The sequence below is a fragment of the Fusarium solani genome (genome assembly GCF_023522795.1).
Source record: "Fusarium solani strain SB1 chromosome Unknown bctg00000016, whole genome shotgun sequence".
In the NCBI taxonomy this organism is placed as follows: Eukaryota; Fungi; Ascomycota; class Sordariomycetes; order Hypocreales; family Nectriaceae; genus Fusarium; species Fusarium solani.
Genome location: NW_027072142.1, coordinates 1,176,124 through 1,189,333, shown reverse-complemented (window position 1 = coordinate 1,189,333; position 13,210 = coordinate 1,176,124). Strand labels below are relative to the sequence as shown.

Below are 13,210 nucleotides of genomic sequence, written 5' to 3'. Positions count from 1 at the left end.
TTTTGCTGGAACCACCAGCCCGGGATCCTTACCATTCATGGCACTTTAGAAATGGACATGGACATAGATCCACCTGTTGGTTCTACAGAAAAACGTAAAATGCTTGATCTTGGCATCTAGATGGTAAGAAAAATCACGCGCCCGTTCCTGACCGTTGTCTAGCTTCTTACAAAAGGTCTCAAATCATCGCCACTTTGCCATTGATCAAAGTAGGATCCTTGCAAGTCATGGCACTTTAGAAATGGACATGGACATAGATCCACCTGTTGGTTCTGCAAAAAACGCAAAATGCTTGGTCTTGGCATCTGGATGGTAAGAAAAATCACGCGCCCGTTCCTGACCGTTGTCTAGCTTCTTACAAAAGGTCTCATATCATCGCCGTTCCGCCATTGACCAATGCAGGATCTGTTCAGGACGCGGGATATTGGATATGTAAGGATGAGTTCTCTTGTGCCTTGCGTATCTGCTCCACTTGATAGACGCTGCCGAGGCTAGCTATCGATCGACGGGAGGCCCTCGGCTTGGCTTGATTCAGGGTTTGTCTTGGGTCCCTCATTTTTGGACGTTGTTCTAGTTATTCTATCTACTCGCCTGTCTCATCTACTCGCTTGCTCATTATTGAGTTCACCAACTCTTCAAAGGACGACAATGGTTGCCATTAACCGTCTTGTCCCTCTGCTGGGCTTGTGCCTTGGTGCCAGTACCGCGTTCAGTATCTACAATGCTACGGATCTCGAGGCCAAAAATGTCGGCGATGCGTGTGTCGAGGCCTTGTCGGCCAACATTGCTTGTCCAACAGCTATACGTCCCTTCATGGCACCGCGTGTTCATGCGTCGCTTCGAAATGCGACCTTGACAGATGAGATTTGCACTGGAGCCTGCTCTGCATCTCTCAGGAAGTGGTTCAACACCGTCGTCAGCGCATGCGCAAACGAAGATTACGGAGACGGCGTCCCCCAACGCGTCGGCGGCTACATCTGGGCCGGCTGGAACGAGACTTGCATCAAAGATCCTAGGACTAAGAGATACTGCAATGGTGAGCTTCGCATATGAATCAGCAACAGGAACATGGCTAACTGATTAGATATCATCGACGAGTTCACAGAGTTGGAAGACGACGAGGAAATGCCCCGCGACGAGCTCTGCAGCGTCTGCTACGGACGAAAGCTCGCTATGATGCAGTCCTCGTCATACTCGGTTTACAATCGCTACTACCAGTCAGAGCTGGAGAAGGTATACAAGACATGCGGTGGCTCTGGCCCGACCGAAATTCCCCCGCCTCCCAAGGTCGAGGAGTCTGTGGATTTCTGCCTGACCGAAAAGTACTACACCACAAAGGAAGGCGATACGTGTGACTCGATAGCCAAAGCAAACCCAGGCGTCGCTGGTGTCTTCTTGTATATGGGTAATCAGGAACTCATCGCCGACTGTCGCACAATTCCTGCAGGTGTCAAGCTCTGCCTTCCCACGACGTGCCCGACGTACGTGGTAAAGCCAGACGACACGTGCTGGTCCATCGAGCGAGCACAAGGCCTCTACATCGACGACGTCGAGTCATTCAACTCATGGATTAATATCGACTGCAGTAACCTTCACAAGGCTACCGACTTTTACGGCAAAACCATCTGTATCGGGGCTTTTGGCTCCGAGCACGCTGGCTCCTGGATCCAGGATGAGGATAAGGAAGCCGACGTCGCTAGCCCTGCCCTACAACTCCGGCATAGCAGCGCCAACGGCCCTGTACCTAAGCCCGAAGCCCCTGAGGAATGATCTTTAGCAGTCAATTGCGTCTCGAAGCCTGAGACAAGCCTTTACTTGTTGGAACCGTAACCATTTGACAAACTGTTTCTGTGGAACAATTTCTCTATACATAGCATAGTCAATTGTAGTTAGTATCTTTCGTGTCAATTGCTAAAACAAACAATTTGGGTATCGTGACTTAGCTAGCTACTGTGTTCAATTATCTTGCAACAAGCTCTGCTGCTAGGGTTCCCCAAGTACGTGAGATCATCCTTGTGGCCGCCGTTAGTGATCAGCGACATGACGCATCCTAGCCGCAGTACACTAGATAATCCTTTGCGAGCCAGTCGTCACGAGTCATGTGGATCATGCCTGGGTCGTAGAAATGTTACGATAATTAACCTCGGCACAGCCCAACTCCCTGGCATCCTAGAACCAACAGTCGTCAGTGGGGAAAGTGGTGCGCTGGGGCCAACCCAGGGCAGGGAGTACTTGTTCGGCAAAGCCGCCAACAAAGAGTGTCAACTCTAAAGTAAGATTATTAGGCTAAAATAGTGTCTACTCTCGGTATGTACATGCTTGTGGTCCACGGAGTGGGTACAACAAACCTTGTGTGATTTACAATTTTACTCTGCATACCTAGATGGCCAAAGCCTCTGAAGCCCTTGTCGAGCCGGGGAAAACCTTCCTTGGCAAAGACGGAACGTTACCCGCCAGGAGCAGAACTCCACTCCAGTCGATTACGTAGTTACATGGTGTTCGGTGGATTCCATCATGTCCGCCCGAGCGAGCGAGAGACCGAATGCCCAGACCAGGTGCCAATTGCGGAGACGATATATCCATGTGATTTGTTTGCCGTGCGGGAGCATCCCGAAAACGAACAGCCTTGATTTGATAAAAGTAACTGGACCCATTTGGGGGTCACTCTCGGTTGCAAAACAGGTAGTTCGTGACTGTTGGCTCGCTCGACTTTCGTAAACGGGCCATCTACCTAAAGAGGCAAGCGTAAAAAGAACACGACGGACATGGCACGACCCGATCTTGCAGACAATGTGTATAACCCGTATTTAACCGCCAGTCACATACCCCCCAAGTTCACTTGTTCCTTGTACCATCGCCGTCTGTCAATCTTTTTGTATAGACCTGGTGATCCCTTCACGATGCGCTTCTCTTCCATTATCACCCTGGGTCTCTTGACCACTAGTGTTTATGCGGTAAGAGGCAGAAGATTTCGTCGTCAGAAGACACCTGAAAACCCTACCGACCCAGGTATCACACCGAAATGCACCTTTTATGATACATGGGTCGATGATGACCTCGACTGTCTTTTGTGGCTCGAGGACTGGTCTATTACACCGGAGCAGTTCTCGGAATATGTGAGAATTCATTCTATTTACCAGCTGTCTTTGTGGTTCCCGTGACTTATCTTTATATTCCGTCTTCAGAACCCGACTATTGGCGATAACTGCTCCGGCATCAAGGTTGGCTACTCCTACTGTGTCGAGATCAACCACGGCCTTCCTGAAGAGCCCGAGATGACTTCAACTGAGGACGCTGAGCCTGAGCCCACTGAGGATTCGAAGCCTAGCCCTACTCAAGACGGTCTCATCGACACATGCACATCCTTCTACCAGGCTGCCAAGGGAGACACTTGCACCAAGATCATTGCCAAATACAAGACGTTTGACTTTGATGACTTCTTCAAGTGGAATCCCGCCGTGGAGGAGGATTGCAGTGGCCTCTGGGCCAACACCTACTACTGTGTAGGCGTCCCTGGAACTCCCACCAGCCCTCCCTCTCAGACTGCCGCGACTGAGACGGCCGTGGAGACTGGTCCATCGAAGCCCAGCCCTACGCAAGAAGGTCTCATCGAGAGCTGCACCTCTTTCTACTTCGCTACCAAGGGCGACACTTGCGCCAAGATCGTGGCTAAGTACGGCACCTTCGACTTTGATGACTTCTACAAGTGGAACCCGGCCGTGGGCAAGGACTGTGGCGCCATTTGGGCGAGCACCTACTACTGTGTAGGTGTTCCCGGGACACCCACCACCAAGCCTGCTCCAACTACACCGAAGCCTACGGCGACAGGCGGCATCGAGACTCCCTCACCAATTCAAGAGAACATGGTTCAGAACTGCAACAAGTTCCATAAAATCATGTCCACCACGACGTGCTCTTCGATCGAGTCATACTACAAGTTGCCGCTTGCAACCTTTCTGTCATGGAACCCTTCTGTTGGCAAGGATTGCAGTGCTCTGTGGGTCAACTACTATGTCTGCGTGAGTGTCGAGGGATACCAGCCCTCTACGACAACCGCCAAACCCACCACGACCAAGGCGCCGACAAATGGTATCGAGACTCCCTCGCCGATCCAAGACGGTATGGTCAAGAACTGTAACAAGTTCCACAAGATCATGTCAACAACCACTTGCTCCTCAATCGAGTCGTATTACAAGCTGCCGCTTGCGACCTTTCTCTCCTGGAATCCTTCTGTTGGGAAGGACTGCACGGCATTACTGGTCAACTATTACGTTTGTGTGAGCGTCGAAGGATGGACGCCGCCTACTACAACAACCAAGCCCACCACAACCACTCAGGCGCCAGCCAACGGTATTCAGACCCCTTCACCCATTCAGAATGGCATGGTCAAGAACTGTGAAAAATTCCACAAGATCATGTCAACAACCACCTGCACGTCTATCGAGTCATACTATAACCTCCCTCTCGCAACCTTCCTCTCGTGGAACCCCGCTGTCGGAAAGGACTGCACATCCTTGCTGGTCAACTACTACGTCTGTGTTGCCACCATCGGCTGGAAGCCCCCCACCAAGACCACGACCAACGTACCTACAACCACAAAGGCGCCCTCGAATGGAATCTCCACGCCTTCGCCGATTCAAGCTGGCATGGTCAGCAACTGCAACAAGTTTCACCTCGTCAGTTCGACCACCACCTGCACATCCATCCAGAACTACTACAAGATCACCATGGCAGACTTTGCCAAGTGGAATCCTGCAGTCGGGTCTAAGTGCACTGCCCTATGGGCTAACTACCACGTGTGCATTGGTGTCATGGGCGGAACCCCCACCAACCCAGGGAACGGTGTTTCGACGCCCTCGCCAATTCAGCCCGGCATGGTTAGCAACTGCAAGAAGTTCCATCTCGTTTCGAGCACAACCACGTGCGCTTCGATTCAAGACTATTATAAGATCACGATGGCGCAGTTTGCCAAGTGGAACCCGGCGGTCGGTGAGAAATGCACAGCGTTGTGGGCTCAGTATCATGTATGTGTTGGTGTCTAGTTAGGTAAATGACTTGTTTTAAGCCATGTAGTACTCATATTTGAGATTAATAATTAATCTAATTATGTGTATCATTTGCATTAAGGCCACTTCCGTAAACGAACGCTTTAAAACATGCCTAAGTAACCAACTTAAGTGCCAGATCGGAAGGTTAACTATGTTTAATGTGTAGGACAAACGAAAGCATCTACGGGTTAAACCGAGCTGGCCCTTTGTATAAACTACTACACTACCAATGCTTACGGCACGAGCTTCGCAGCTGGTGCAAATTTGGTTGTATTTTAAGGTGCATTTGTAAAGAAGTTATCTTATCTAGATCCCTGAGTTACTTACCTCTTTTCCTTGTTAAATACATACTAAAGCACTTTTATGAATAAAGTACTTTCCAACTATTTATATAGCCCTGTTCTAAGAAAATAAGTAAAATAATAGGTTTAAAACTAAGTAAGTAATAATAATAGCCTCTCTGTCTAGAGCGTGGCAATTAATTGCTTAAAAGATAGTTAAAGGAGAGAATATATATATAAACGATATTAAATTAACAGAAATTTCTTCTTCTTAAAAGCTCCATGACCTTCCCTTTTTGCTACTACTGTCTATAGAGGCCGACCCTCTTTGCCCGAAAAAGCGTTCCTTGGCCCCTATCCCCTGTCGCTCCCCGACGCTGCTATTCGCCGCCATGCCGTCCCAACCTCATATGATGCCTCTACCCTTACAGGGACCTGCTTTTTCACTACAGAGTGGCAGGTGTCCCCTTTTTTCTTTCCTTCTCCCCCGACCCGATCCCGATCGACGGCGCCGCTGCTGCCCCCTGGCTCGCATGCGTGGAGTAAATCCCCATAGCCCGGAGTGTGACGGTCGGTATATTCCCAAGGGATAAACCTGGCTGTGCTGGGTTTATGTTGGCAGGGGATTAGGCGCGTAGTCTTGAACGTGGTGTAAGTCACGTCTGGTAATGTGCTCAAAGGTATTGAGTGTAACCAAGTTGTATTGATAGCTGAGGTAGCTGGTACATAAGAAAGTGCTAATGAGTGTGTCTATATACTTGCGTTTGTTCGTAGGACCGATAGGCTCGAGGGAGCGCCGTCGTTCCTGGACCGCGTCGTCCCTGGACCGCTGTCGGTCCTCCATTCGTCGGTCCCTCTAGGGTAGGTGCACCTTTGCTTAGCTAATGTCCTCTTTCTGCCGGGCTTCCCCGCCTGGCGTATGTCATGGCCGTGACACGCTGGGGCTAACGGCCTATCCCTTGCCTGCTGATCTGGGGATGGGCCTTAGTGGTGCTAAGGGGCTTCGACCACGAACATGGATAGGAGCAAGCGAAGCGCCCTCGTGGAGATTGGTCTTGTACTTGTCCTTCGTTACTAATAGCTATTGCCTGTCTCCCGGGTACAGTGAGGTGCTGTGACGGACCGATCATTACGAAATGCACAAAGCGCATTTACCTCCTTGGCAGGAATCCAGGCGTGCTCTGCCCCGCCACAGCCTCGTTGGGCATCTACTATGGTACCTATCGACAGATCCCCCTCCCTCCTCAACACTTTCGTCTCGGGCTATTGATTCGAAAGCTCGACTGCATCAAAAGCACTTCTCGACCGTCAGAATATCATCGCTTGCCATGGCTGAGGCGGTAGACCTCGCCGCAAGCGTCATCGCTATCATCGACCTATCCGCGAAGGTCGCGAAGCTCTGTTCCGACTACTCCACCGCCGTCGGAAACGCTAGGGCCGACATCGCACGCCTCCAGAGTCAGCTGGGCAGCCTAGGCGAATGCCTCCAAGGAGCTCGGCGTCTTCTCAATGACCCGAATAATCAATCGCTTGCAACGTCGCGAAAATTGGTGGACTCTGTCGATGGCTGCACGTCAGAGCTGGTCCAAGTGCAGAACAGGCTGCCCACTAAGACCTGCGGAGACTGTATTCTGGCTCGAGAGGATGGATGCGCATGTCGGTCAGCCTAGAGATGGGGATATGTGCCTGTTGCGGCTGGCTTAAGGTGCAAACTTGGATTACACGAACGGAGGTAAATACCAACCTTTTTTCCCTCTCGTTCTTTTTTAAGCTTAATCTGTCAAAATGCACACTCCTCCTCCCGCCCAAGCCTACAAGGCAACAGAGGCACATTCTGTCTCGCGTCCGTTCTCATTGCCCTAAAATAGCGAGGTGTGGAGCTACCTACTTCCCCGGCTTTATACAGTTCCATTCTTGTGGCTATGCAGACTGCATGTTATCAGCCAACGCCCTGATGCTGCCATGCATACCTGCCCGATTTGCACTTCTGCCTAACGGCAAGGCAGTTTCCTACTACTGTCGCTTTACCGTTCACGGCATTTTAAAAACCACCATTTCCAAACACCAAGCATGCTTTTGCGCGAATGAGTTCCCCATCATTTTCTAGGATCACCGAAGAACTGAGTCTGCAATATCGCTGCACGATGGAGTTGAACCGCGATCAGCGGTATCACATTGCCTGGATTCTATCCTCAATTGATCATCATATGATAGTCACTCACTTTTTTGACGAAATTTTTCATCGTTACACCTCTGCGTCTTCAAACATTTTCTACACACTTGGCCAGGTCGGACTTCACAATGTTGTAGCAGCGAGCACAGCTCACAACACGACTTCACAAAACACTACCGGAGACATTATCGATAGTCTACTGCAGGAATTTCCTTGCATACGAGCAGGCTTCCTGGTCAGCGCCGATGCCACCGTGCCGCGAAATGGGAATGTCCGAGTTGGTGATGTCGTCGTTGGACTTGGATCAGGCATGAAAGCCGGTGTCGTATTTTTCGATGATGAGGAGACGACCAAAAAAAAGCGCCTCTTCATGACCGGGCAATCGCGGCGTCTTCCTGGGGCTGTTTTGGCGGCTATCAATGAACTCAGGAGCCACAATGGTCGCAAGGACTGGCTACGACGCCTTCAACAAGATGGGCCGACCAGGATTCCATGTCCCACCGAATGTGGAAACGAAGACCTGTACGACATCCGGTCGTCGGCTCCTGAAGCAATCGACAAAACCCAGGACACTATCGGGAATCCCGCTTTGAACTATCAGTTTCAGAGAGAGTTCCCTGAGTTCCCTTCTCAACGCCAACCCAAGGCTTTCGGCGGTATGATTGCGTCTTCGGAAAAAAGGTTGAAAGATCCAGCACTCATCGATAGTATTGCAGCTGGCGACGGCATCCTCTGCTTCGATACTGCTGCAGCGAATATAAAGTCTCGCCCGTTCCTCGTCGTTTCTGGCATCGCAAGTTGTTGCGGCGACGAACAAGAGCTACCCTCACATGAGGGTTGCAAAATTGTCGCCTCATATGTTACCTGCTTGGTACATCTCATTGACCCTACAAAACTGGCTGCTGAAGTTAAGATCGCGAGCTACTTTGAGTACGAAACTTTCGACCTGGATCGGCCAGGCTTTCGCTTGCTGAGGCTCGAAGCAGGAGATGGTCCAATCAAGTGTCACGTCTTCCAAGCATACTTAGACGAAGACAGTCTCATCGAATACGAAGCCCTCTCATATTGCTGGGGAAATAATCGCTTGACCGACACAGTCATAGCGAATGAGCAGGTTCTTTTCATCACTGAGAATCTATCCGAAGCGCTTCAACATTTGAGGTACAAGAATGTGGATCGGATACTTTGGATTGATGCCATTTGCATTGATCAGAGCAATATACGAGAACGTGGACATCAGGTTGGATGCATGGGTCGCATTTACAGTCGCGCTAATTGGGTTCTCATCTGGCTTGGATACGTCAAGTATGAGATGAGTCATCTCATATCGGCACTCAATCAGTTTGAGAAGAGCGTTCCCAGGGTCGCATGGAGCAATTGGGAATATGACGACCCTCAATGGCAAACGTACCTTCCCGGAGGACATGACAGCGATGGCATCAGTCAACAATCTAGACTCAAGTTGTTGATGAGCCAGCCCTGGTTCGATCGAGTGTGGATCTTGCAAGAGGTAGCCAAAGCCAAGAGGGCCAGGATTGGATGCACCCAAGGGTGGATCAACGCAGGGACCTTTGCTCTAGCACCCAGACTTTTGGGGGTGGTGCCAGATGCGCAATGTCAAGCGATCATCGACATTATGCCTGGACCATCGAGAAGATCTTCTTGGTGGTCACAAAAACAAAATATCTGTACTTTGTTGTGGAGATTCAGAGGAAGACAAGCTAGCGACCCTCGAGACAGGCTCTATGCGCTCTTGAACCTAGCCTCAGACGGGAAGATTAGGGAAAGGATCACGGCGGATTACACAAAAAACGAAGAGGCCGTCGTGAGAGAGGTTTTAACTTACCTATTCAACGACGACCAATCCGACAATGGCTTCATTGTTCGAGACATTGCACACCTGCAAAGAAAAATTCCCAATCTTTCCTGTATAGCTTTGGAACGAATGATACTGTGTGGAACACGGATCGAAGGCATTAAAGAGTTTCTTCAACGGCAAAACACGACAGTTTGGCTATCAGAAGCTGCCGCTACTTACACCCGCTGCGTGAGTCCAGCGTTGATGGACTACTTGATGAACGAAGCCGCCTTGGAACACGTTGCTATAGGCCCCGTTCTTGATATAACTAACTCGCCAAGAACAGTCACCGTGAAATCCTTCATGGAAAGAAGAAAGAAGGTGAAAATTACTCGGGATATCATTGAGGCTTCGCATGAGAACAGCATCGACCTTGTGGCGTCGGTGGTGGAACAGAACCGAGACGACCTCGAGATCACCGAACCACTCATCATTGAGGCGGTTCGAAAGGGCTCTGACTGGCTAGAGCTCCTGCTCGACAGGCGCGGCGACGACATCGAGATCACTGAAGCAATTGTCGAGGCGGCGGCTCGGAAGGGGTCTGACACACTTCAGCTGCTACTCGATAGGCGCGGCGGCGACATCAAGATCAGAGAAGCAATTGTCGTGGCGGCAGCTGGGAAGGGAGTTAATACGCTTCGGCTGCTGCTCGATAGACGAGGAAAGGAAGTCAAGATCACCGAGGGGATTATTAAGACTGCGCATGAAAGTGGCATCAACCTTGTGGAGTTGGTGGTGGAACGAGGCCGAGACGACATCGAGATCACTGAAGCAATTGTCGTGGCAGCGACTCAGAAGGGGTCTGATACGCTCGAGCTGCTGCTCGATAGGCGCGGCGACGACATCAAGATTACCGAAGCAATTGTCAACGCTGCGGTTTGGAGCGGGGTTGACATGCTTCGGCTGCTGCTCGATAGGCGCGGGAGCGAAGTAAGGATCACCGAAGCAATTGTTATGGCGGCGGCTCGGAACGGGTCTAGCACGCTTCAGCTGCTGCTCGATAGACGAGGAAAGGAAGTTAAGATCACCGAGGGGATTATTAAGACTGCGCATGAAAGTGGCATCAACCTTATGGAGTTGGTGGCGGAACGAGGCCGAGACGATATCGAGATCACTGAAGCAATTGTCGTGGCGGCAGCTTGGAAGGGGTCTGATACGCTCGAGCTGCTGCTCGATAGGCGCGGGAGCGAAGTAAAGATCACCGAAGCAATTGTCGTGGCGGCGGCTCGGAGCGGCATCAACCTTGTGGCGTTGGTGGTGGAACGAGGCCGAGACGACATCGAGATCACTGAAGCAATTGTCGTGGCAGCGACTCGGAAGGGGTCTGATACGCTCGAGCTGCTGCTCGATAGGCGCGGCGACGACATCAAGATCACCGAAGCAATTGTCAACGCTGCGGTTTGGAGCGGGGTTGACACGCTTCGGCTGCTGCTCGATAGGCGCGGGAGCGAAGTAAGGATCACCGAAGCAATTGTTATGGCGGCGGCTCGGAACGGGTCTAGCACGCTTCAGCTGCTGCTCGATAGACGAGGAAAGGAAGTTAAGATCACCGAGGGGATTATTAAGACTGCGCATGAAAGTGGCATCAACCTTATGGAGTTGGTGGCGGAACGAGGCCGAGACGACATCGAGATCACTGAAGCAATTGTCGTGGCAGCGACTCGGAAGGGGTCTGATACGCTCGAGCTGCTGCTCGACAGGCGCGGGGGCGAAGTAAAGATCACCAAGGAGATTGTCGACACTGCGAATCAGAGCGGCATCAACCTTGTGGTGTTGGTGGTGGAACAAGGTCGAGATGACATCGAGATCACTGAAGCAATTGTCGTGGCGGCGGCTCGGAGGGGGTCTGGCACGCTTCAGCTGCTGCTCGATAGGCGCGGGAGCGAAGTAAGGATCACCGAAGCAATTGTCATGGCGGCAGCTAGGAAGGGAGTTAACACGCTTCGGCTGCTGCTCGATAGACGAGGAAAGGAAGTCAAGATCACCGAAGCAATTGTCAACGATGCGGTTTGGAGCGGGATTGACAGGCTTCAGCTGCTGCTCGATAGGCGCGGCGACGACATCGAGATCACTGAAGCAATTATCGTGGCGGCGGCTCGGAAGGGGTCTGGCACGCTTCAGCTGCTACTCGATAGGCGCGGCGGCGACATCAAGATCAGCGAAGCAATTGTCGTGGCGGCAGCTTGGAACGGGTCTGATACGCTTCAGCTGCTACTCGATAGGCGCGGCGGCGACATCAAGATCAGCGAAGCAATTGTCGGGGCGGCAGCTTGGAACGGGTCTGATACGCTCGAGCTGCTGCTCGATAGGCGCGGCGACGATATCGAGATCACCGAAGCAATTGTCGTGGCGGCAGCTGGGAAGGGAGTTAATACGCTTCGGCTGCTACTCGATAGACGAGGAAAGGAAGTTAAGATCACCGAGGGGATTATTAAGACTGCGCATGAAAGTGGCATCAACCTTGTGGAGTTGGTGGTGGAACGAGGCCGAGACGATATCGAGATCACTGAAGCAATTGTCGTGGCAGCGACTCAGAAGGGGTCTAATACGCTCGAGCTGCTGCTCGATAGGCGCGGCGACGATATTAAGATCACCGAAGCAATTGTCAACGCTGCGCATGAAAGTGGCATCAACCTTATGGAGTTAGTGGTGGAACGAGGCCGAGACGACATCGAGATCACTGAAGCAATTGTCGTGGCGGCGGTTCGGGAGGGGGTTGACAGGCTTCAGCTGCTGCTCGATAGGCGCGGCGACGATATCGAGATCAGCGAAGCAATTGTCGAGGCGGCGGCTTGGAAGGGGTCTGGCACACTTCAGCTGCTACTCGATAGGCGCGGCGGCGACATCAAGATCAGCGAAGCAATTGTCGTGGCGGCAGCTTGGAACGGGTCTGATACGCTTCAGCTGCTACTCGATAGGCGCGGCGGCGACATCAAGATCAGCGAAGCAATTGTCGGGGCGGCAGCTCGGAACGGGTCTGATACGCTTGAACGTTTTTCCTAATCTTAGCATTAACTTGCTCTGTTTCCCACAACCACGAAACGTTTTGAATTGGTTGTCAGCCGTCGGTCTGTTCGTGTCAGGCTGGCGATCAATTCAATTCCATCAATTTCGCCTTCGCGTGGGTGCCTTGCAATAAATTTATTGCGTGGTTTTAGCACCCATTCCTGGGGGCGGGTGCTCTCGGTACGACCATGGCCATTGGATAGGGAGAACGCCAATGCGCCGATGCGAGGTATATAATAACTACGCAGCTCCATACAAAGCCACGCAAGTCAATCGCGTCGGTGACGATTCTTTCTTCCGTAAAGACCGTCGCCGTCATTTTCACGCTGGGGACCATGGTCTGGAGTGTAGACTTATTAGGGACTGACTGCGCAACGTGCTGACTGCGATCTCAGAGCTAGTGATGACGTTGCATAACCCGGTCCACTTCATCATTCCACAAGAGGTAAGCATACGCTTCCCATACTCAGATCGACTTATCTAATGAATGGATGAACAGCTTTTAATTGCAGTACCCCGAATCACCGCCTCTCGTCCGTCTTCCATCCGAGTTGCCCCTCAACCTCTTCTCCAACGTCACCGATCCCATAGACCAACTCTGCTTAGCACTCACCTGCAGACGTCTCCTCCAGATTTCTTCATTCCTAGTCGTGAAGATTCCCTCCGTGGAGAAGCACAGATATCTACCCCCGCCGCTCTGCCATCGAATGCTCTCATTGCTGAGAAGGCTGGCCCCTTGAGATGCGCGCGGGCGGCCGCAGCGAATATCAGCGCTCTGCTGCGATTTTTTATGGTACCGGCCTACCAAGAAGAGTTACTGGAAAAAAGATGGCGGGAGATACAC

At 51.6% G+C, this 13,210-nt stretch overlaps 4 protein-coding genes across 4 annotated transcripts; all 4 read left to right on the top strand.

Moving 5' to 3' along the window:
• Positions 1-648: 648 nt before the first annotated feature.
• Positions 649-1,770, top strand: MRS44_018711 (uncharacterized protein; the record flags this gene model as incomplete). The annotated part of the gene is made up of 2 exons (XM_065616179.1): positions 649-1,036; positions 1,085-1,770. The coding sequence occupies 2 exons, from the start codon at positions 649-651 to the stop codon at positions 1,768-1,770; spliced, it is 1,074 nt and encodes a 357-aa protein (XP_065472251.1).
• A 1,130-nt stretch (positions 1,771-2,900) lies between these two features.
• MRS44_018710 (uncharacterized protein) lies at positions 2,901-5,042 on the top strand (the record flags this gene model as incomplete). The annotated part of the gene is made up of 2 exons (XM_065616178.1): positions 2,901-3,116; positions 3,186-5,042. 2 exons carry the CDS (start codon positions 2,901-2,903, stop codon positions 5,040-5,042), a joined length of 2,073 nt encoding a protein of 690 aa, XP_065472250.1.
• A 1,423-nt stretch (positions 5,043-6,465) lies between these two features.
• MRS44_018709 (uncharacterized protein) lies at positions 6,466-6,999 on the top strand (the record flags this gene model as incomplete). Its single annotated transcript, XM_065616177.1, has 1 exon — positions 6,466-6,999. The coding sequence occupies one exon, from the start codon at positions 6,466-6,468 to the stop codon at positions 6,997-6,999; it is 534 nt and encodes a 177-aa protein (XP_065472249.1).
• Positions 7,000-7,473: 474 nt separating this feature from the next.
• Positions 7,474-12,363, top strand: MRS44_018708 (uncharacterized protein; the record flags this gene model as incomplete). Its single annotated transcript, XM_065616176.1, has 1 exon — positions 7,474-12,363. The coding sequence occupies one exon, from the start codon at positions 7,474-7,476 to the stop codon at positions 12,361-12,363; it is 4,890 nt and encodes a 1,629-aa protein (XP_065472248.1).
• Between the last annotated feature and the right edge of the window lie 847 nt (positions 12,364-13,210).